The 24,772-nt window shown below is 36.1% G+C and overlaps 1 protein-coding gene across 4 annotated transcripts in view; it reads left to right on the forward strand.

The window, feature by feature from the left end:
- IBTK (inhibitor of Bruton tyrosine kinase) overlaps positions 1-24,772 on the forward strand; it is a 92,187-nt gene that overhangs the window by 39,404 nt on the left and 28,011 nt on the right. For 2 of the 4 annotated variants that reach the window (XM_060030298.1, XM_060030299.1), the window contains exons 17-23: positions 4,259-4,360; positions 6,541-6,658; positions 9,820-9,880; positions 16,936-17,057; positions 19,023-19,135; positions 22,863-23,011; positions 24,412-24,575. In XM_060030298.1, coding sequence (XP_059886281.1) covers positions 4,259-4,360; positions 6,541-6,658; positions 9,820-9,880; positions 16,936-17,057; positions 19,023-19,135; positions 22,863-23,011; positions 24,412-24,575 — 829 coding nt within the window. The remainder of the gene's footprint in view (positions 1-4,258; positions 4,361-6,540; positions 6,659-9,819; positions 9,881-16,935; positions 17,058-19,022; positions 19,136-22,862; positions 23,012-24,411; positions 24,576-24,772) is intronic. The other 2 variants (XM_060030300.1, XM_060030301.1) reach the window with 1 other exon arrangement.

Genomic DNA, 24,772 nt, shown 5'->3' on the forward strand with positions numbered 1-24,772 from the left:
CCTTATTGATTTTCTGTGTGGATTATCTATTCCTATTGAATATGGAGTATTGAAGTCCTCTATTGTTTTACTGATGTCTATTTCTGCCTTCAGCTCTTTTACTGTTTCCTTTGTATATTTAGGTGCTTCAACTGTATGCCTGTAACAATTGTTATATCTTATTGATGTATTGACCCCTTTGTCATTATATACTGACCTCTTTGTCTCATGTGACTGTTTTTGACTTAAAGCCTATTTTGTGTGATACAAGTATGCCTATCCCCCCCATTACCATTTGCATTGAGTATATGTTTTCATCCTGTCACTTTCAGCCTATGTGTGTCCTTAAAGGTAAAGTAATTTTTTTGTAGGCAGCATATAGTTGTACCTTGTTTTTTAATCTATTCAACTACTTTGCTTTTGACTGGAGAATTTAATCCATTTACATTTAAAGTAATTATTGGTAGGTAAGGATGTACTTCTGGAATTTTGTCAGTTGTCTTCTGACTGTTTTGCAGTTTCTTTGTTCCCTTCTTCCTCTTGTGTGTGCTGTCTTCCTTTGTAATTTAATGATTTTTTGGTAGCGGTATGCTTGTGTTTCTACTGTAGGTTTTCTACTGTAGGTTTGTGTTTCTACTGTAGGTTTTTGCTTTCTGGTTACCATGAGGCTTACATGTAATAATATTTTATAATTACAACAGTCTGTTTTAAACTAACCACAACTTTTTTTCTTTTTCTTTTTTTTTAAATTGATGTTTGGTTGATTTACAATATTAGTTTCAGGTGTATAGCATAGTGGCTGAATATTTTTATTGATTATACTCCACTTAAAGTTGTTACAAAATAATGTCGGTATTTCTGTGTGCTGTACACTACATATATCCTTGTTGCTTATTTATTTTATACATAGTAGTTTCTAACTCTTAATCCCATAAACCTATCTTGCCCCCTCCCCCTCCCCTCTCCCCACTGGTAACAACTGCTTTTGTTCTCTATATCTGTGCATCTGTTTTTGTTATATACATCTGTGTTATTTTTTTTTTAGATTCCAGTATTCCACATATAATAACATGAAGTATTTATCTCTCTCTGACTTATTTCATTAAGCACAATACTCTCTAGGTCCATTGATGCACATGGCAGAATTTCATTCATTTTTTGTGGCTGAGTAATATTCCACTGTATGTGAGATATACACACACACACACACCCCACATCTTTATCCATTTGTCTATTGATGGGTACTGGGGTTGCTCCCTATCTTGGTTTTTATTCACAGCTGAACTTTGATTCCATACAAATCCTCTTCACTTTTACTTTTCTCCCCCTCTGCATTATTTCTTCAGATATTCTTTATGTCTGTTCTTTTTTCCTTCTGGGACTCCCATAAATATCTATCTAGGCTGGATAGTGTTCCATAGGTCTCTTATACTCAGTATATTTTTTATTCATTCTTGTTTTTCTTTCTGTTCCTCTGATTGGATAATCTCAATTGATGTACAGTTTCTGTCCTCATTGATAGTCTTAATTTCATGAGATATTATTCTTATACTTTCTTTTAGATTTTTAAGCATGATTTTTTTAGTTCTTTGAACATATTCAAAATAATTGATTTAAAGTCTGTAATATGTAATGGCTCAGCACCTTAGCATTCTCAGGGACAGATTCTCTTGGCCACTTTTTTTCTGTATATAGACCATATATTTACATCCCTCTTTTCATTTTTTCTAATTTTTTGTTGAGAACTGGACATATCTAAATAATATCATGTAGCAACTCTTGAAATCAGATTTTCCTCCTTTCCCAGGGATTGTTGTGTTTGCTGTTTGTTAAGTGACTTATTGGAACTAATTCTGTAAAATTGGTATTTTTCGTCATCTATGACCACTGAGGTCTCTGCTTGGTCAGCTTAGTGGTCAGCTACTAATTAGACAGAATTTTCCTTAATTGCCTAAGCCAGTAAATCTCCCAGCCTGTGCCTAGGGGCTCTTTGTGTGTATGGCGGCCTGGCTTCAGTTCTTAGCTGGGCAGTTTACAACTGTGCCTTAGATTCATTTCCTGCCTTTGTGGTCTCAAGGTCATCCAGAAGTAAGAGTTTTGGGCCTTCTTAAATTTTTTCTGGGCATGTGCACAGCCCTCCACAGATGTATGACCTTCTAGGTTCATAGGAATATGTTAAAACTTTTCAAAACCCCTTATGGACACAGCTCATACTGCCATAACAGAATAACAGAGACTGAAATTTGTTATTCACGGTTCTGGAGGCTAACGTCTCAGGTCAGGGTCCAGCAGGGTTGGTTTCTGGTGAGGATTCTCTTCCTGGCTTGTACATGGCTGCCTTCTTGTTATGTCCTTACTTGACCTTTCCTCAGTGCTTGTGTGTGAGTGTGAGTGTGAGTGGAGAAAGAGAGAGTGAGAGAGTACACACACGCGCACGTGGGCGCGTGAAGGGGATTAGTGGGGGGAGATGATGGATCTGTGATGTCTCCTCTTAGAAAGACACTAATCCTGTCAGATCAGGGCCCTACCTTATGACTGCATTTAACCTTAATTAGTTCCTTAGAGGCCCTGTCTCCAGATAAAACCACACTGGAAATTATACCTTCAACATATGAATTTTCAGGGGACATAAACATTCAGTCACAACAATATCTCTTTCCCTAGCTCTTCTTTTTAAGTTTTTTTAACCTGCTTCTTGTTTGCGCTATCCCTTATTTATTGTCTTGGGCAGCTTCAGTGTTAAGTAGTTGCTAATTGTTTTGAATAAATGCCCTCTTCTGAGGCTGTTCACACTGGGCAAGCTTTAAGGTCAAATAAACCCCTGCTAGCTGGGTTTCCAGGAAACTGCCAGACAGGTCAAATAATGACAGTTTCTTGATAATGTTGCTCCACAACTGTTCTGTCTCCTCCAGTGGATGTAGCTTCTCGTACCTGCCTGTGATTGTAGGATTGATGGTTTTCAAGACTACTGAGGAGGAGAGGCGAGGAGGAGAGGCGAGGAGAGGAGAGGAGGATCTAAGCAGGAGCAGCTAGTGTCCCAAAGCTTACTGTTCTTAAGATTCCGCAAAGTTCTTTGAGTCAGTGCTCCCTAGATTATTGCAAGCCTTTGGCTAATTTCTAGAACTCTAAAAAAGTTGATTTTTGATAATTTTTTGTAATATTCTCATTGCTTTTGTGGAGAAGAATTTTTGAAGTAGTTCTTAGTCTGCCATTTGCAATGACTTTACCTCTCCCTCATCTTTTAGAATGTTTTTTCTACTTTCATTTTTTCTTTTTTTTTTAAATGCATATATTTCATCTCTATTTTGAGGGCTTTTTGCTTTTTATTTATTTATTTATTTTTGGCTGTGCCAGGTCTTAGCTGCAGCACGCAGGATCTTTTAGTTGTTGGCATGTGGACTTCTTAGTTGCGGCATGCAGACTTCTCAGTTGCGGTGTGTGGACTTTTAGTTGTGGCGTGTGAACTCTTAGTTGTGGCACGCATGTGGGATCTAGTTCCCCCACTGGGGATTGAACCTGGGCCCCCTGCATTGGGAGCACAGCGTCTTACCCACTGGACCACCAGGAAAGTCCCTCATTTTTTTCTTTTTAAACATTTTTTTTCTTCCTATGGTGGTGGGATTGTTTTTTTTTTTTTTTTTCCTATTTATACTACTATTCTGGCAGTGATTCTAGCGTTGCTTAAGGTCATTAATAGTACACTGGATCAAGTTTATGTTAAATTAAGGAACTTCTATAATTTTTTTTAAAAGTACTCTTAGGTGACCAACTTTGTTTTAAATAAGGAAGCCTAAGAGCATTATTCACCTCTCCCTTCGTCCTTCCCTGCCCCCCTCTACCCCCTGTATGTATATATATGTTTTAACATATGTGTATCTATTTAACATATACCTGTATATTACCTTTAAGGATGAGATTTGACTTTCCCCTCTATTAGTTTGAGAAATGTTTGTCCAACAGCAATGGGAGATTTTAAACAAGTCAGGCATTCTAGTGGTTCTTTAGACTAAAAAAGATCTACTCAAGTTGCCCATTTTATGGTCCTAGTGTGAACCAGGGCATTTTGGGTGTGTTTTATTTTACAGCTTTCTACTGAAAAGACAGAAATATTTTGATGTTACTACTGTTTATCATACTTACCATTTCAACATTTAGAAAATAATCATCATAATTCTCTTGTTTGTAGTGTCTTAATTACTTGAACTTTTTCCCCTTAGGTATAATGTTTACAAAATAATAATAAAGAGTGACGCTTCTTTTTCTTTTCTTTTTTTTTTAGAATCTCAAAATTTGGATTTTGTTTGTAGTGTTCTTGTGGTGGCTGATCAGCTTCTCATATCTCGATTGAAAGAGATTTGTGAAGTGGCATTAAGTGAAAAACGTGAGTTTTTGAATTGGAATCTTAGTGTGTTTTCAGGTTGATCCAGGATTTACTGTATTTTATTGACTTTCTGATGTAGTTTATGATAAAATACATGTTTTTGTATCATTAAAAATTCAAGACATTTAAACTATTTAAATATTTAAACTATTTAAACTATTAAAAATTCAAGACATTTAAACATTTAAACTATTAAACACATCCTTATTTTAGAGATGTTAATATGTGAAAACATGAACATCTTAGAATTGAAATACGTTAATTTTTTGGAAATGCCATAAAAGCTTGAATAATAAGGATGGCATGAAACTTATTTTGGAATCTGAAAGATGAGAGTTTGAAAGCAGAAATTTTTTACCCTTGCCCTGGTCTGTAAGTCTACACTTAGCTACCCTGCTATTTGCTGGAATTTTTATGTAACCATCCCATTAATATATTTATCAAAAACTTCTTTTCTCTCAAACTCTTATTTTTCTCTTTCTGTTCATTATTTCTGTTAATTGCATGGCTGTCATCCTAACACTCAACTTTGGAACCCAAAGTTAGTTTTTGTTATTTTGTTTTTATACCCAAATTGCAGCTGTCAAAATTGATTAATCTTAACTGTGTTGATCACATTTCCCCTACTTTTTTTTTTTTTTTTTTTTGCGGTATGCGGGCCTCTCACTGTTGTGGCCTCTCCCGTTGCGGAGCACAGGCTCCGGACATGCATGCTCAGCGGCCATGGCTCACGGGCCCCGCTGCTCCACAGCATGTGGGATCTTCCCAGACTGGGGCATGAACCCGTGTCCCCTGCATCGGCAGGCGGACTCTCAACCACTGCGCCACCAGGGAAGCCCTCCACTACCTTTTTATTCTCACTGTCACTATACTAGTTGAGATCACTGTTATCCATCCCTTCTGTGTAGTGTCATAGTAGTCTTTTAAGTCCTGTTTCTCTTTTCTAACTTCTTCTTTAATCTTTCTGTAGGAAGGAGTTAATGTCTTCCCTCGTTCATATATTTTTAATCACTTACTCTGGGATAAAGGTTAAATTTCCTCACCCTGATATAAAAGTTTCTTGGCTTTCTAATCTTATCTTTGTTCTTTTTCTTTGCCTCTTCAGGAAGTGTGAAGGGATTTCCTGTCAAATTTTTCTAATTTGTACTTCTAATAGTTTGTCTTAGCTCTAGAGTCTTATTTACTCACTTTTCTTGAGCTCTGTGGATTATCTTCTCCTTGAACAACTCTAAAGTTTTTGTATGATCCAGTTTTATTTCTGTGAAATGGGAGAATTTGGGTTCATCATTAGTTGAAACATTAGGTTAGTCAAGAGTGAGGCAGCGATCATTATTGTCTGCATATTGTCTGCATATAACTTTTGACTGAGTTATAAGGGAGAAAGAACAAAGAAGTGGAGGAAGCCAGGTGTAGAAAATAGTTGTGTTCCTCTGTTGGCTGGGACTCAGAGTAAGTAAGAAAAAGAATGGAGGGGTTTGGGAAGCCAAAGTTACATGCTAGGTAAATAGAATATTCTGGGACAGTCTCTAGCAAAACACACTTCATATATAAAGTTAACAAGGATTGTAACAAAATCTAGCATGTTTTGTACAGTATGCCAGATTCTGCACTGGCATGAACTATAATATGGTAAGATTTAAATGTACTTATTTTCTAAATATATAGTATTTGTATGTGTTTATATATGTAAATATACCCACGTAAAGTCTGATAGACGACTCAACATAAATATATTTTGTAGAATGATTTCATCAATTTCTCCTACTCCTAAGTATACTTTGTTAGTTTTATAGGAGAATGACTATTCTGTGCTATATAAATTAAAGGAATGTTGTTTATCAGTGAAAGTTAAAAATATTCTGAAAAGGTTAGGTAGAAGATTGTCAATTCTTACATGTTTGCTTTTTAGATGACACTATAATGCACCTTCTGTATTTTCTTTTGCTTAAAATTTTACGTGTGCTTATAGTTCCTCTGAACAAGTCATTTAAAATTACTTTGGCATATTGGGATGGAAAATGAGTTGTATATTTGCCCTAGTATAACTTATTTTTGGCAAGACACTACTTTCAATTTTCCTTCTTCTAAATGTTCAAACCTGACAACTTGAGAAATAAGTATATTTCATTTGCTGTAGTAACATGCCTTTCATCTCATTTCGCATATCTTTTCCTTTGTAGTTACCCTTAAGAATGCTGCTATGCTACTGGAATTCGCAGCAATGTATAATGCTGAACAGTTGAAACTATCTTGTTTACAATTTATAGGACTGAATATGGCAGCTTTACTTGAAGCAAGGTAGGTTAGAATATATACAGACTGTTGCAAAAGCACTTATTTATATATAATAACAAATATATTAGTAATTTAAAAGTGAATAACGATAAATCCCAGCTTTGTAGAAAAAGTGAAAATGTAAGGGGATTTAATCATTCCATCAGTATTTGGATGCTTAATATATGCCAGCCATTGCTAAGATACTACCGGGAACAAATAAAGACAATATCCTTGCCCTCAGTGGTGCTTACATGCTGGTTGGAAGGTTGTGGGACAATATTATCACAAGTATATTTGTATATGTTTTCATATCTCTTTGCTTGTTTAGGCTAATTTGTAACTATGTAGTTTTTACCTTGGCTTTTAGAAAGTATCTGTAATACTAATTAAGCCAGCACTTAATTACTTCACATATCATGCAAACAGTTTGTTATTGGTTGATTTCTGTTTTTGTATTTATTCTCTTTTAAGATATTTCCTATACTACATATTGATTCTTTGGTCAAACTTAGGCTGCAGCAGATGGCCTGAAAAAATTTAGTTGGTCTAGTTTATGGCAAGCTGATTTGTGTGTTGAAGCTTTCATGGTAATGAAATTTTTCTTACGAAAAATGACACACTTTACGTGAAAAAAATCAGCTAAGTATATGTATCCTGTTTTATAAGCTAATATTTCATGCTATATTGATGTTTACCTGGATGGAAAGAATTTGATAAATGCTAATGATTTAGGAGTCATAGACATTTTAGAATTAGAGGAATCTTGGGAAATTTAATCCCATTGTTTTCAACTATTTTAGCTGTGGAATTTTTTTTTTTTTTTTTTTTTGTGGTATGCGGGCCTCTCACTGTTGTGGCCTCTCCTGTTGCGGAGCACCGGCTCCAGACGCGCAGGCTCAGCAGCCGTGGCTCACGGGCCTAGCCGCTTCGCGGCATGTGGGATCTTCCCGGACCGGGGCACGAACCCGTGTCCCCTGCATCGGCAGGCAGACTCTCAACCACTGACTTTATAGTAAAATTGTGACTTTATGCTAAAAAATAAATCTGTAACATTTATTGCGCCACCAGGGAAGCCCTATTTGTTTGTTTTTGATTGCCCTGGTTTGATCAGCACGGGAATTTCAGATTAGATTTCTTGGTGTCAGTTGCATTTTTAAAGTCGATGTCTAGTGTAATGCTGTATTTTGTTTTAACTGTAATAATAGCTAACACTGCCATAATAATAGTAATTAATAGTTATAACTAAAAATAGTACTACAATAATAGTTACATAGTAATAATGATAATTAATGGTATGTGCCAGGTGGCATTCTAAAAGTGTTGTACAGATTCACTTAATTTTCATGAAATCCTTACGAAGTAGATTCTGTTTATATCCTCAAATGAGGATGAGAAAACCCGTGAAACTTTTTTTGGCAAATAATCAAGAAAACCTTGATCCATATAATTAATTATAAATGGTAACAGTTTTTTGATAACTCACCTTTCAAAGTCAGGATGATGCTTAATGAAACTAATTCCAAAACATGTTTGAAATAAAAGTTTTCTACCATTTTTAAAAGGTGAATCACTAACAGATTCCTTAGTTGCCATTTAGGGTTCAATTTAGAGAAAATTCTTCTGGCTATTTAATGCTTTGTTATTTTGTGGAAAATGCTTTCCAAATGCAAATTAATATTATGGGATATTAGACAGTGTCATTTCAAAATGCCTCTGGTATTTCATTGTCAGAACCTGGCAGAGGTTTCAGAATACATTTATTTTTTTTGCTGACATTACATTAGTCATTCAAATCATAGTAATTTTTTCCCCTTGCATTGCCAAATTAACTCATTTAATTTGTCAGAAAAGAATCAACCACAGTGTGAAACAAGCCAAATCTATCTAAAATACGATATTGGAGGATGATGTGTCACATTACTATTGTTCCATTATTATGTTGTGACAAGTTTGTCAGCTGAACTGTTAAGGGAGGCACATGTGCTGTGGTGAATCATTTTACATGAGTAGACATTATAACTTGCATTAAAGCAAAGATTTGTTTAAATGTAACCATTCCTAGTCAAATATGTGTTTGCCAGAAGTGTAAATAAATATGCACAGAGATGTTAAGAAAACAGCTGCATCAAAATTGACGTAGCATCACAAGTTAATTGTCTTCAAAATGTTAGAAAACCAGTATGGTACAGATTTGAATATGGTTGCTTTGTATTAGTTTTAAAAATAGTTTGAAGTACATTTTAGAATGTAAACTTTGATTTAAATTTTACTGATGCCTCAAAGTACCTCTTTGGAACCTGAGAGTTCCTTAAAATCTCCTTTGACTGCAATTGAACTAGTCCAAATGTCGTTTTATTTTTTTAATTTTTAAATTTATTTTTATTTTGGGCTGCGTTGGGTCTTTGTTGCTGTGTGCAGGCTTTCTCTAGTTGCAGCGAGCAGGGGCTACTCCTCGTTGCAGTGTGCGGGCTTCTCATTGCAGAGCATGGGCTCTAGGTTTGTGGGCTTCAGTAGTTGTGGCGTGTGGGCTCAGAAGTTGCAGCACGTGGGCCCTAGACTGTGTGGGCTTCAGTAGTTTTGGCTCGCAGGCTCTAGAGCGCAGGCTCAGTAGTTGTGGCGCACAGGCTTAGTTGCTCCGTGGCATGTGGGGTCTTCCCAGATCAGGGATCGAACCTGTGTCCCCTGCATTGGCAGGCGGATTCTTTACCACTGCGCCACCAGGGAAGTCCCCAAATGTCATTTTACACATGAAGATATTAAGGACTAGAGAGGGAAAGTGAGTTGCTCAAGGTCATGTAGGTAATTGGGAGCAGTGATAATCCTAGATAGAATTCAGGTACCTGATAGGCCATTGTTCTGTCAATATAGTACTCCTTCTGTAGTAAAGATTATATTTGTGGAAAATGAAAGTTGAATACTTGCTATTATGATAGAAAATATTTTTCTATCACCTATTTGTAAGAGTTACTTGAGTTTTATTCAGTATGTTTGTCTAACATGTTTGCTATTTATGTGAAATATATAACTATACGTACTTCCAAGAAGAATTTGTTGCAGCTGGCATATTAATTCTTTAAAAAAATATTCCTTACTCAACAATATAAAATGTCTCTGCATATTTGAAAGTCTTAATAGGTATTAAACTTGAGTGTTAAGATAGAATTTTATATCTTATTATTTAGGTCTCTTGATGTTTTAAGTGACGGTGTTTTGAAGGATCTTTCTGTGTTTTACCGAAAAATGGTAAGGTTTATGTTTTTGTCAATTACAATATCAACTAAAGCAGTATATTTGGTCAGACTTCTCAATGGAACAATTTCCTAATGAATTCTGATTCATTAGGATCTTTTAAAAATGAGGACATAAGATTTCTTTACAAGCTCTACAGGGAAACACGATAATAAAAATTGAAGATATTTAATGATAAAATTAATATCTATTTAAATTTCTTTATAAATGAAAGTTATTGAATGCTTTGTGGTCTTTCGTTATTTACTAAAGATCAGGACAGTGTAAAAATATGGATTTTAATGATTTTATTATTTTTATTGAGGTAACATTGATTTATAACACTACGTAAGTTTCATGTGTACATTGTTACGTTTCTACTTCTGTATACCCTACAGCTTCCTCCCTACCAAAAATTTAACTTCCATCTGTCAGCATATAGTTGATCCCCTTTATCTATTTCACTCCCCCACTCCTCTTCTCCCTCTGGTAACTACTACTCTATTCTCTGTATCCATGTGTTTGGGTTTTTTTTTGTTTGTTCAGTAAATTTATTTTGTTTTTGTTTGTTTATTAGTGTTTTATGTTCCATCTATGAGTGAAATCATACAGTATTTGTCTTTCTCCATCTGACTTACTTCACTTAGCATAATATCCTCACGGTCCATCTGTGTTGTTGAAAATGGCAAAAAAGATTTCATCTTTTTTCATGGCTGAGTAGTATTCCATTGTGTGTGTGTGTGTGTGTGTGTGTGTGTGCATTTATATACATACACATATACTACATTTTCTTTATCCATTCATCCCTTGATGGGCACTTAGGTGGTTTCCATATATTGGCATTGCAAATAATGCTGCAGTGAACATAGGGGAGCATATATCTTTTCAAATAAGTGTTTTTGTATTCTTTGGATGAGTACCCAGAAATGGGATAGCTGGGTATCTTATGGTAGTCTATTCTTAATTTTTTTAGGAATCTTCATACTGTCATTGGTGTAGTGACTGCACCAATTCACAGTCTCACCAACAGTGTATGAGGGTTCTCTTTTCTCCACATCCTTGCCAACACATGGTATTTCTTGTCATTTTGACCCTAGCCATTCTGACAGGTGTACAGTGATATCTCAGTGTGGTTTTGATTTGCATTTCCCTGATAATTAGTGATGCTGAACATCTTTTCATCTGTCTGTTTGCCATCTATATGTCTTCTTTGAAAAAATATGTATTCAACTCCTCTGTCCGTTTTTTAATCAGGTAATTTTGTTGTTGTTGTTGAGTTGTATGAGTTATTTTAGGGCATATGATTTACAAATATCTCCTCCCATTTGGTAGGTTGTCTTTTTGTTTTATTGATGGTTTCCTGTGCTGTGCAGAAGCTTTTTAGTTTGGTGTAATCCCATTTATTTTTGCTTTTGTTTTCATTGACTGAGGAGGCATATTTTAAAAGATACTGCTATGACTGATATCAAAGAGTATACCACCTGTGTTTTCTTTCAGGAGTTTTATGGTTTCAGGTCTTACACTCAAGCCTTTAATCTACTTTGACTTAATTTTTGTGTATATTGTGAAATAATGGTCTAATTTAATTATTTGGCATGTGGCTGTCCAGTTTTCCCAGCACTATTTATTGAAGAGACTGTCCCTTCTCCATTGTGTATTCTTTGCTCCTTTGTTGTAAATTAATTGTCCGTGTGTGCAAGTGTTTATTCCTGGGCTTTCAATTCTGTTTAGAAATCTTTGCATCTGTTTTTCTGCCAATATCATGCCGTTTTGACTACAGTGGCTTTGTAATATAGTTTGAAATCAGGAAATATGATACCTCCAGCTTTGTTCTTTTTTCTCAGCATCGCTTTGACTATTCAGGGTCATTTGTGGTTCCATATAAATTTTAGAATTTTTTGTTCTATTTCTGTGAAAAATGTTGTTGGGATTTTGATAGGGATTGTATTGAATTAGATTGCTTTAGGTAATATGGACATTTTGATAATGTTAATTCTTCTAATCCTTGACCCTGGCACATCTTTCCATTTATTTGTGTCAGATTTCTGGTAGAATCTTTAGGGTTTTCTATGTATATAAAAATCATGCCATCTGCAGATAGTGACAGTTTTATGTCTTCTTTTCCAATTTGGATGTCTTTTATTTATTTTTTCTTGACTAATTGCTCTGGCTAACACTTCCAGTACTATGTTGAATAAGAGTGGTGAGATTGAGCATCCTTGTCTTATTCCTGATCTTAGAGGGATAGCTTTTACTACTTAACCATTGAGTATGTTAGCTGTGGGTTTGTCACATATCATCCCTTCTACACCATTCTCTTGAGAGTTTTTATCATAAATGGGTGTTGAATGTTGTCAAATGTTTTTTCTGCATCTTTTGAGATGATCGCATGATTTTTGTTCATTTTGTGGATGTGTTGTATCATGTTGATCAATTTGAGGATGTTGAACCATCCTTACATCCCTGGTATAAATCCCACTTGATCATGTTGTATGATCCTTTTGATGTATTTTTTAATTTGTTTTGCTAATATGTTGTTGAGGATTTTTGCAACTGGCAGCCATCAGAGATATTGGCCTGTGATTTTCTTTCTTTGTGTTGTCTTTGTCTGGTTTTGGTATCAGGGTGATATTGGCCTTGTAAAATGAGTTAGGAAGCATTCCCTCCTTTTCAGTTTTTTGGAATACTTTTAGTATAGTTATTAAATCTTCTTTGAATATTGGTAGAATTCACCTGTGAAGCAATCTGGTCCTGGACCTATGTTTTTTGGGAGCTTTTTGATTACTGTTTCAATCTCTGTACTAGTGATTGGTCTATTCAGATTTTCTATTCATGATTCAGCCCTGGAAGGTTGTATGATTCTAAGAATTTGTCCATTTCTTCTAGATTGTCCAGTTTTTGTATTCTCTTATACTCCTTTATATTTCTGTAAGTATCTATTTTTTTTTTTCTCTTTCATTTTTTATTTTATTTATCAGGGCTTCTCTTTTTTTTCTTAGTGAATCTAGCTAATGGTTTGTCAGTTTTGTTTATCTTTTCAAAGAACTGACTCTTAGTTTAGTTTGTCTTTTCAAAAAACCAATTCTTAGTTTCATTCATCTTTTCTTCTGTCTTCTCTGATCTTTATATTTCCTTCTTTCTACTGACTTCGGGCTTTGTTCTTCTTTTTCTAGTACCTTTAGGTGTAAGTTTTTCTTGTTTCTTGAGGTAAGCCTTTATTGCTACAAACTCTTAATACTGCTTTTGCTGTTTCCCATAGATTTTGGTATATTGTATTTTCATTTCCATTTGTCTTCAGGTAATTTTTTGTTTCTCCTTTGATTTCTTCAGTGACCCAATTGTTGTTCTGTAGCATATTGTTCATCTTTACATATCTGTCATTTTTCTAGTGTTCTTGTTCTTGATTTCTAGTTTCTCATACCATTGTGATCGGAAAAGATGTTTGATAGAATTTCAGTCTTCTTAAATCTATATTGAGACTTCTTTTGTGTCCCGATTTATGGCCTATCCTTGAGAATGTTCCATGAGCATTTGAGAAGAATGTGTGTTTTGCTGCATTGTTCTTTTTAAATCTGTTAAATATATCTGATCTAACGTTTCAGTTAAGGCCACTGTTTCCTTGTTGACTTTCTGTCTGGGTAATCTATCTGTTGATGTAAGTGGGGTGTTAAATGTCCCCTACAATTATTTTGTTGCTGTCAGTTCTCTCGCTTTGGGAATGTTAGTAATTGTTGTATATATTTTGGTGCTCTTATGTTAGGTACATATACATTAGTCACTTTTATGTGTTCTTGCTGAGTTGTCCTCTTTATAATTATATGCTGACCATTTTTTGTCTCTTGTTATCTTTTGGCTTGAAGTCTAATTTGTCTGGTATAAGGATGGCTACACTTGCTTTCTTTTGGCAGCCATTTGCTTAGAGTATCATCTTCCATCTCTTCACATTTAGCCTGTGTTTGTCTTCAGAGCTGAGGTGTGTCTCCTGGAGCAGCATTTGGTTGAGTCTTATGTTTTAATGCATCCAGCCACTCTGTCTTTTGATTGATGAATTCAGTCCATTTACATTCAGGGGGATTAGTGACAGATGAGGATGTAGTCCTGAAATTTTGTGTTTTGTTTTTTGGTTGCTTGATACCTCTGTGGTTTCTTTTTCCTGTGTTTCTGTCTGTTATTTTGGTTTGGAGGTTTTCTCTGGTATGTTTCTTAGTTTCTTCTTTTATTATGTTTCATGTCTCTGCTCTGTAACAAAGTTTTGCGGTTGCCCCGAGCTTTGTATAAAACGTCTCACAGATAAAATAGTCTCTTTTCTGCTGATAGTATGTTATCTTCATTTACCTGTATGAATTTTTTCATCCCCTTTTATGTTTTTTCACATTATTCCTTTTTTTTTCCACTTTTTTTTTTAAACATCTTTATTGGGGTATAATTGCTTTACAATGGTGTGTTAGTTTCTGCTTTATAACAAAGTGAATCAGTTATACATGTACATACGTTCCCATATCTCTTCCCTCTTGCATCTCCCTCCCTCCCACCCTCCCTATCCCACCCCTCCAGGCGGTCACAAAGCACCAAGCTGATCTCCCTGTGCTATGCGGCTGCTTCCCACTAGCTATCTACCTTACGTTTGGTAGTGTATATATGTCCATGCCTCTCTCTCGCTTTGTCACAGCTCACCCTTCCCCCTCCCCATATCCTCAAGTCCGTTCTCTAGTAGGTCTGTGTGTTTATTCCTGTCTTACCCCTAGGTTCTTCATGACATTTTTTTTTCTTAAATTCCATATATAAAATGAATCTTTTTTGGGTTTTTTTTTCGGTACGCGGGCCTCTCACTGCTGTGGCCTCTCCCGCTGCGGAGCACAGGCTCTGGACGCGCAGGCTCAGCAGCCATGGCTCACGGGCCCAGCCGCTCCGCAGCATGTGGGATCTTCCTGGACCGGGGTACAAACCCGTGTCCCCTGCATCGGCAGGCAGACTCTCAACCACTACGCCACCAGGGAAGCCCTCACATTATCCCTTTTGATGTGAGTTTGCTACCAAACAGAAATAGCTTATAGTTATTTTCCTGCTTTCTTTTTTTCTCCTTTTAACCTTTATGCTCTCATAGAGTTGCAATTTTCTGGTTCTGTTTTATCATCTTGCTCAAAGTTTTGTATCCGTTTGTCTTTTTTGTTTCTGGTAGAAGTGCTGCTTTCAGCATGTCTTGTTAGGCAGGTCTTGTGTTGATGAACTCTCTCAGCTTCTGTTTGAGAAAGTCTTTATCTCTCCTTCATATTTGAACGATGTCTTTGCTGGATAGAGTATTCTAGTCTGACGGTTTTTATCTTTTAGTATTCTGAGATTGTCATTTCACTCTCTCCTGGCCTGTTGGGTTTCTGCTGAGACATCTGCTGCTAGCCTAGTGGAGGTTCCTTTGTAGGCCACCAGCCTTTTTTTTTTTTTTAACTTTTTGGCCATGCCACGTGGCTTGCAGGATCTTAGTTCCCCAACCAGGAATCAAACCTGGGCCCTGGCAGTGAAAGCACTGAGTCCTAACCGCTGAACTACCAGGGAATTCCCAGCTACCATCCTTTTTCTTGGCTGCCTTTAAAAATCTTTGTCATTGACTTTTGACAATTTTAATATTTATTACACATCTTGGAGAAGGTTGTTCTGCATTGAGGTAATTAGGTATTCTTTTAATTTCATGGACTTGTGTATCCAGATCCTTTTCCAGCTTTGGGATGTTCTCAGATATTATTTCTTTAAATAAACTCTCTTTTGCCTTCTCCCTCTCTTCTCCTTCTGGGTTACTCATTACCCTAATATTTTTCTTCCTAAATGAGTTGGATAGGTCTTGTGAAATTTCCTCACTTTTTTAATATTCTGTTTCTCTTCTTCTACTTGTATCATTTCAAGATTTCTACCTTTGAGCTTGCTAATTCTCTCTTTCATATGATCTGCTCTATTTCCATTTCTTTCTAATTCATTCTTCATCTCATTTATTGAGTTCTTCAACTCCAGCGTTTGTTTGGTTCTTTTTTAGAGTTTCAGTCTCTTTGGTAAAGTATTTCGTCTGTTCATTAATTTTATTCCTGAGCTCATTAAACCGCCTTTCTGACTTCTTACAGCTTATTGAGTTCCTTCATGACAGCTATTTTGAATTCTCTATCAGTTAGATTGAAATATTCTGTGACTTAGTTTGGTTTCTGGAGAACTGTTATTTTCTTTTTGTGGTCGAGTGTTATTGTGGTTGTATATGGTACTTGAATTAAATTGTTCCTCTGCAGGTGCATTTGAAGTTAATGACAGGTTAGAAGTTAGAGTCCTTTCTTTTGCTTTCCAGTAGGTGGCCCTATAACACAGGTTTGTTTTCTCTTACCTGAGCTGGCTCTGATTATATTTGCTAGTTGACACTTTCCAGCCTCCACCGGCTCTGTAAGAGGTGTGCTTCTGTGCCTTCATTATTGCTTCTTGTGCCTCCCAGGTCCTTACTGCCTTTCTTCTGCCAGAGCTACTGTCATCATCGGAATGTTGGGCTCTTCCCCAGTTTGTGAAGTTCCTTGAGTAACAGTCTTTGCATGGGGGGAGGAGGATCATGGGGGTATTGGGAGCCAGGGTTGCACAGGTGCCTGTACTGTATCTGATACTGTATAAGGTTCGTGGGCTTCCGCCACTGTTGATGGTGGGCGATGGCGGCTGGGTTCCAGGGCCCACTTCCGTTGCTACCAAGCTACCTGTGGTTGTGAGCACCCCTCCATTCAGGATGCCATAGTTGTAAGTGCACCACCTCACATGCTGGTACTGGGTTCCCTGAAGCTGTGGGCTCAGCTTCCATGGTTAGAGGCCCAGGATTGCAGGCACAGACTCCACTCTTTCATCTGTTCTTCCTCTCTCCTGTATGTGTTCCAGCCTCCCCACCTTTAGATGTACAAATGTGTGGAATTCTCTGGTGACCTAGTGTGTTGGGCAGAGGCAACTTTGTTGAGCTCTGGATGTTTTACTGGTTGTAGACTGAAGGGGAGACAGAAAGGTAGCTGATGTCTTTGCTCTACAAATTTTGTATTTAAAAAGTGACATCTTTTTTTCTATAGATTCCAGCAATGGATAGAAGAGTCATTACACCATATCAAGATGGACCAGATATTAGCTATTTGGATGTAGAAGATGGAGATATCTTTTTGAAAGAAGAAATAAATATGGAACAAAATTATTCGTAAGCTCTGTTTTTTTTTTCCCCCTTCCTTTTCTCCTTCCCTCATCCCCAATCTTGGACACTGTTGACACCTTTATATTAATATGGAAAGAAAAATTGAGAAACCTAACATAAAAAATAGGTATTTATGTTCATTTTTAGCCTGATACAATACAAAGTAAATGCATAATTAATATTTGCAGATATAACAAAGTTAACTATAAACACAAAAGGAATGTAGCCTTCTGGTTAAATATGTTGGGTTGAATAAGTGCAATTATCTTAACTACCTTTCCAAACCCTGCTGAGATTATAGTAAAGAAATAAAAAAGGCATATTGCACTAGATCAGAGAGAACAGGAAAGGAGTAAATGGCAATCAGGAGATGTTAACAGTTTTGGAAGTTGGAAAGTGGTTGCCAAGCAGTAATGACTTAGAAAAAACTAAAACAGAATTCTGGAAAGGCTTAAGAATTACAGGTACTAGGTTTATGAAGACCAGTGTAAGTGGTTGGATTTGGAAAAGAGCTTTTTTTTTTTTGAAAATTTTTCAAAGAGCATTGATGTATTCCTGAACCAAGTGATTGATTGCCCCTCCTCCATCTTAGCAGAAGACGAGAGATTTGCCTTCTGGAGAGCGTGAACCAAGGGGAGTTCATCAGCCAGTCTTCTAGATCCCTCTCTGTAGAGAACCCTACTCATTCAAGAGACATGACCCACAGTGACTGGCATTTGGGAGTCCTTCAATAAAATATCCCAGGTTCTACACAATCTCCCTGTTGACCATTTAATAAGTCCTGCTTAGAATTTCCAGTCGGCATTTTAGGCTAATTTATCAGCTGGTTATAGAATTACTTTCCTTCTGCTGGGTAAATGACCTGTTAAAATAAAATCTTCGGACGTTCAAGTCATTTACTACATACATGTGTGAGTGTATATATACGTATGAGTATAATTGTAGCTCACTGAAAAGCTGCTCTTGGTTCCAGAAATCTTCTTTAACCTCTTTTCTAGAGTTTGGTGGTAGCCACTGGAATACTTGAGGTTTATAAATATCTGACTTGGATGTATGACATGTTATTACATTAAAAATTATAATAAAATGATTAACATTGACATAAATACATTATCCTTCACAAAATAATAGTATTCACAGCTGACCTGTGTTACTGTGGATGAATTATGTAATGAGATCTATAATTTTTAGGTGAAATAAGACTGTTGTAGTCCTTATAGATAATGTTATTTTCTCTTTCCTGATTAATAATAATTCAAGGAATTAAGCAGCCCCTGAAATACTTTAAAAATTATCACCAAATATTTCTAGTTCCAGATCATAGATTATAATAGCTTGTGTGTGAACATGTACAGTATTTTACTTTTCAAAGTATTTTCTTATATACCATCTTGTTTCTAATTTTCACAGAAGTGCTAGGGTTAGAACAAGTGATAGTATCACACTGAAGTTTGGTGGAATTAACTAATGTGCTCTGGGCCACTTAGATAAATGGGACTAGAACATATATATTCTTTTGTGTTTTCTGTTTGACCAAAATGCTGTATTCCGTTGCTCAAAATGCATAGTTCTTCTCCTGTTTCATCTGTAATTTTAAAAAAAAATATTTTAATTTATTTATTTTTGGCTGCGTTGGGTCTTTGTTGCTGCATGTGGGCTTTCTCTAGTTGCAGTGAGTGGGGGCTACTCTTCGTTGCAGTGCTCGGGCTTCTCATTGCAGTGGCTTCTCTTGTTGCGGAGCATGGGCTCTAGGCGCACAGGCTCAGTAGTTGTGGCTCGCGGGCTCTAGAGCACAGGCTCAGTAGTTGTGGCGCACGCGCTTAGTTGCTCTGCGGCATGTGGGATCTTCCTGGACCAGGGATCGAACCCGTGTCCCATGCATTGGCAGGCGGATTCTTAACCACTGTGCCACAAGGGAAGCCCTGTAACTTTAATTTTTTTAAATGACTTTTATGTTTGCTTTTTTCCTAGGGAAAGTGTGTTCAAGAAGACAAAAACAAAAGCAAAAAAGAAGCCACGTAAGCGGTCTGATAGTTCTGGAGGTTATAACCTTTCAGATATTATTCAGAGTCCACCATCTACAGGTTAGTGGAAAATATTTTACGGTATATTTTCTGATCTAATCTTTCTTGTCTCTGTTCCTTATCTAATTCATTTAACATGTATTAAATACTATTATATGCCATCTGCTGGGGCTACAGAAATAGAAAATAGTCCTTGTCTTAGGGAGGCCACAGAAAGTGGTAATGTATTGTGATAAGTACTCTGATTGACATTTGCTCTGTGATCACAGAAGGGGCACCCAAACTAGTCTGAGAAGATCGGGGCACATCTGTTAGAGGAAAGTGATACCTGAGCTGGATCTCGAAGAGTGAAGAGAATTTAGCCAAGAAAAGGAGGCAGATTGACGTGCTAAGAGAATGGGGCAGTGTGTTTCAAGCCTAGAGGCAGTAGAAAGACTGCACGTTTGTTGTGCATAGCTCGGCCATATCCGGTAGCTGCAGATAGGAGATAGGTTGGAGAGCGTCAGATTTTGGAGGGTGTTATATGCCAAACTAAGGAATTTGGACTTTAATCTGAAGGCTGCAGGTAGCTGTTGATGGATTTTTTAAGGCAGGGTGTGACTGGATAAGGTTTATGTTTTTAGAAAGACCACTCTGTCTAGTGGCATAGAGGGTTAGAGGTGGGCAAAACATGACAGAGATACTATTAACACGTGCATTCAGTTCATATATATCAGTGCTTCAAGTGAGATGCCACGTGGGATTCCATTCATGCGTGTTAAGGAGGTTATAATCCAGTAGTAAAATACAACACGTTTTATACCTAGGCATTATGTGAGCCTGTTTGAAAGTAAGGTTATATAGTTTTTCTAAAATTTTTTTTCCCAGTTTTTAATTTTGAAAATCTTTAAGTTACTAAAAAGGCGAAAGAAAAATACCATGAACATCTGTATACCCATTATCCAGATCTATTGTTCACCTCTTACCACATTTGCTTTTTCTTGCAGGCTTTGTCTTGCATGCTCTGTTCCCTCATCCTACAAACATTCTACACACACACTTTTTTTTTTAACCTGATCCACTTGGAACTAAGCTGTAGACATGACATTTTCCCCCCAAGGTTAATATGAATCTCCTAAGCATAAGGGAGATACAACCGTTATCCTATACAACCACAATACCATTATCACATTGAAAGACAGTTAACATTAATTCATATTATGTAGTGCTGTAGTCTATGCCCATATTTCCCTAATTGTCCAAACATGTTTTTATAGCCTTTTCTGTTTTAACATTAAGGAAAAAAAAAAAAATCTAATGTCGTATCAGGGTTGACATTGTCTTTGCTTATTAATGTCTTTTTAGTCTCTTAAGTAGAACAGCACCGCCACACCTTTCTGTTTTGTTTTGTTTTGTTTTCAGAAGTTGAGGCCAGTGGTATTGTAGACTACCCCACATTCTGGATTCATCTGATTAGATCCAGATTAAATGACCTAAATTTTAAGTTTCTTTAGATAAAAATTTGAAGTGTAACCAAAAAAGAATGGCAGCACAGCATGGCTTTCAGAAATAGTTGGTGTGTCTATAGCCATAAGACAAACTGGTGCAGTTTCTATCAGTGTTTTCACAGTCAATCAGCCTTATACAGGCAACTTTGAAAAGTACAAATGAGGTATTTGACATGTTTGATAAATAACGTGAAGAATAGTCGTTTTAGATAACACACGAGATATTAAAAAAGAAAGCTAATATACCTAAATTGATTGATGAAGTATAGGTCTATAGGTCTTTCTCATTTGCTGCATCTCCTGATTCCTATTTTAGGACCTTTCTAAAGTTTAAATTCTGTGATTTTGCATCCTCTGTGTTATATGAATTACCCGTAGTACTTAGAAGGAGGCATAGGTGGATTGATGGCAGGATGAATAAATGGATAGACAGTCGTGGAGCTAGTGATTTTCCAAATACCTAAAAGATTTATGGAAAAAGCAGATATTTGGTTTGTTTTAAAGGATGTTATTGATAGCACATGTGTTAAGAGTCTTAGCATTTCAGAGCTGGAAGAGACCTTAATAATGAATTAATTTACACCCCTTCCTTTAAACTTGAGGAAACAAGCTCAGAAAACTTTGAAGTGATTTCAGGTCGTAGCAGCCAGAGGTAGAATTTATTTTCTTGATTCCTGTTCGGTATTCTTCCTGCTATACTACTCCCTTCTGTGGCCAAAGCCAAAAATGATTGAAAGGTTAAATTTAACTGGGGGCCAAAGTAACCTATTCTGGGAGAAATTCTGAGTATGAAGCTAATTTCATCAAGGACAGTTATATGAAGGCTTAACGTTTGTTTGTGTTGGTCCTTAAAGTTAGAAGTCATTCTGTGAAAATATTTTTTTATCAAAGATAATTGTTGGCCACTTTAATCGTCTTCTTTATTAGATTTGTTTCCAATTGACTTTTGGGAGCATCCCAGTATTAAATATACTCTCTTATATAAAAATTTGCTACTCTTAAAAATATTTAAAACATTGTGGGGGAGAAAAGTTTGAATGTTCTTCCAAATTGTATTTTAGCAATAACAACAAAAAAGGCACGTATCTTGTCAGGGTGATTTACTTTTTTTTTTTTTAATTAATTAATATAATTTATTTATTTTTGGCTGCGTTGGGTCTTCATTGCTGCATGCAGGCTTTCTCTAGTTGCGGTGAGCGGGGGCTACTCTTCCTTGAAGTGCGCTGGCTTCTCACTGCGATGGCTTCTCGTTGCGGAGCACGGGTTCTAGGCGCCTGGGCTTCAGTAGTTGTGGCTCGCGGGCTCTAGAGCGCAGGCTCAGTAGTTGTGGCGCACGGGCTTAGTTGCTTCGCGGCATGTGGGATCTTCCCAGACCAGGGATTGAACTCGTGTCCCCTGCATTGGCAGGCGGATTCTTAACCAGCGCGCCACCAGGGAAGCCCAGGGTGATTTACTTTTAAAGAAAACAACACTTACTGAATTTATGAGATATGTTTTATAATGTATTTATTTTGCCACTTCATTTAGATTGTACTGCATTTTAAATATGTGGAAATAAACACATGAACCTAAGCAAAAGTTTTTTTTTTTTTTTTTTACTCTGTACTTGAAATGACTGATTTTCTAATGAGCCAGGATACCAGATGTAGCAGGGAGACAGGTATTGAGGTATTGAGCTTGCCTAAGAGAACAAATGGTATATGCATTTCATAACAACTTATGCTTTAGGTGATAAGCTAATTGAAAATAGCTCTCAATTCACAGATATTTTGCAGAAGGGAAAAACCCTCAAACAGGCCACAGTAGGCTTCAGCAAAGCCTCTGCTACCTGGCCAGTCTGCTGGCTTAGATGAGTGGCAGAAAGGTTATAATGCTTCTCCCACACAGACTAGGACTAATCCCCCTTTGCATAGGTGCAGAGACAGATGAGAAAGGGAAAGGGGAGGGGTCTAGAGTTTATTAATTTTGTCTTGCTCTCTTATCTTTATGGGGAAAAAAATGTTCTGAGTCACTTTTTAAATCAGATACCAAATAACTATCTTCCTCAGGTTTATTGCTTAATTGGTGTGTAATTAAAATGAATAAAACTGTTGTTTTAAAATTTTCCATTTCAGTTTTTCACTTCAACTGATTTCTTTCTTCAGTTAGCTTGAATTATTAAGACTTTAGTACAGTGACTATAATTTAAATGTTACTAAATCTGGATAAATGGACGCTTTTAGCTCTATTTGGTTCATCAAATGTAATACATATATGTTTACGTATATGTGTTTAAATATGAAAAAATTTTTACCTTTTAGGATTACTAAAGTCTGGTAAGACCAATTCTGTGGAATCTCTTCCAGAACTGTTGACATCAGACTCTGAAGGAAGCTATGCAGGAGTGGGTAGTCCTAGAGATTTACAGTCTCCTGATTTCACAACAGGATTTCATTCAGATAAGATTGAGGTTTGTCTTCGTTTATTAATGCACTATTTTCTTCATATTTTAATCTATAGACAGTTTAGTTTTTCATTATTTTTACTCTAACTTTAAAACATTCTTCTGGCTGGTTTATAAGAAAATACAATTAATGACATAATATATGTAGTGTTAGTTTTCTCAAATTTGCCTAATATTTCTAGTTTTAAAGATTTTAATTGCAGTTTTGAGCCCTTTATGATGTTGTATTTCTGCAATAAAAGTAATGTTGATGTAAAGTATAGCAATACTGTATAGGCATATTGAAATATATATTCATAGCTAAATTACTTAAAATATATTTTGTGAAATGTCAGTTAACACCAGCTAAAAATTGTCAAAGGAAAGTGATTTTGAAAGTAAGCCTAATACCAAAATCTGTTTAGTGTCTTTCTGCCACGGTGTGAACTGGAGCAATGCAATCTGGAATGGAGTTCTTCTCCTAGTCTAGCATAATTGACACTAAGCTGCTGAATTCCTAGGCTGGTCAGCTCTAGGGGAGGCCATGTTTCAGACATCTGTTAACATTTAATTCCATAGTTGTTAATCTACAGGGAAGGAGAATGTCAAACTTACCAGATAGAGTAATTTTTTTCTAACCTCTATACATCCACAAAATATATTAGAACATCTAGAAATTTGTGAGACAATAGAAAATTTACCCTTTATTAAGAGTCTTCTAGGCCTCAAGGATTGATATAAAACAAATTTTTATCATAAAAATTTTTTTATGTAAGGTAGAAGTTTGGGGGAAATTCATATTACACTTAGGTTGGCCTGGAAGACAGTTGAGGTTTAAAAGAAGGTTGAAGGCATACTGAATTTTTGGCAATAGTAGAGAATCTATCCTGGCAGTGGAAATACCATTTCAATAACTTCCTTGACCTATTGTAATAGCAATAGTTTTAGGGTCCCTTTTGAAGTGTCAGTATTATTTGGCTTTAATTTTATTCAGAGTCCTTTAATTATATTCAGAGTAAATTGTATGAAATTTATACCAGACTTTCATTTTGTTTCATTTTAAAGTCATGGATGTTAATTTTAAAGTTACTGCTTCATATCTTATTTGAACAACTTATATTTATTAACATTTGTTTAATACTCAGGTAAATAAGAACTTGATATGCAAACTTATGTCCCTAAAAATTATTCCCAAAGCTTTTAATAATTGGGTTATAGCCACTGATATGGTTTGAGAATTGATCAAGATACTAAACTGTAGAAGCACTGAATTGAAAATACTAGATAATTATTCTTGTAAGGTTTTACTCTTTAATATAGTTTAACCAGTATTTACCGAGTACCAACTATGTGTTAGCTACTGTGCTAGGGGTACCTGCTATTACTCACGCTTCAATTTTTTTTTTTTTTTTTTTTTTAACCTCCAGGGGAAAATTAAATCCTATGTTAATGGTACACCTCCTACACATTTTAGGGAAGATTTAAAACCATGGGAAAAATCACCAGTACTTAAAATATCTGCTCCACAGCCCATTCCCAGTAACAGAATTGATATTACAAGCTCTTCCAGTTGGGTTTCTGGCTCTTTCAGGTAGGATTTTTATTTTGTTCTGTACTTGTTAGTCTGAGAAATATCATTTATTTTTGGTCAAGTGAAACTTTTTAATGAAGCACATTTAAAAAAATTTCTGATATACAGAAAATTACCTAAATGCATACAAATAAGCAGCTAAAGTGCATACAAATTACTAACCGGCTAAAATAGGCTTTTTTTCCCAGACAGAATTT

The sequence above is a fragment of the Delphinus delphis genome, chromosome 14 (genome assembly GCF_949987515.2).
Source record: "Delphinus delphis chromosome 14, mDelDel1.2, whole genome shotgun sequence".
Classification (NCBI taxonomy): domain Eukaryota; kingdom Metazoa; phylum Chordata; class Mammalia; order Artiodactyla; family Delphinidae; genus Delphinus; species Delphinus delphis.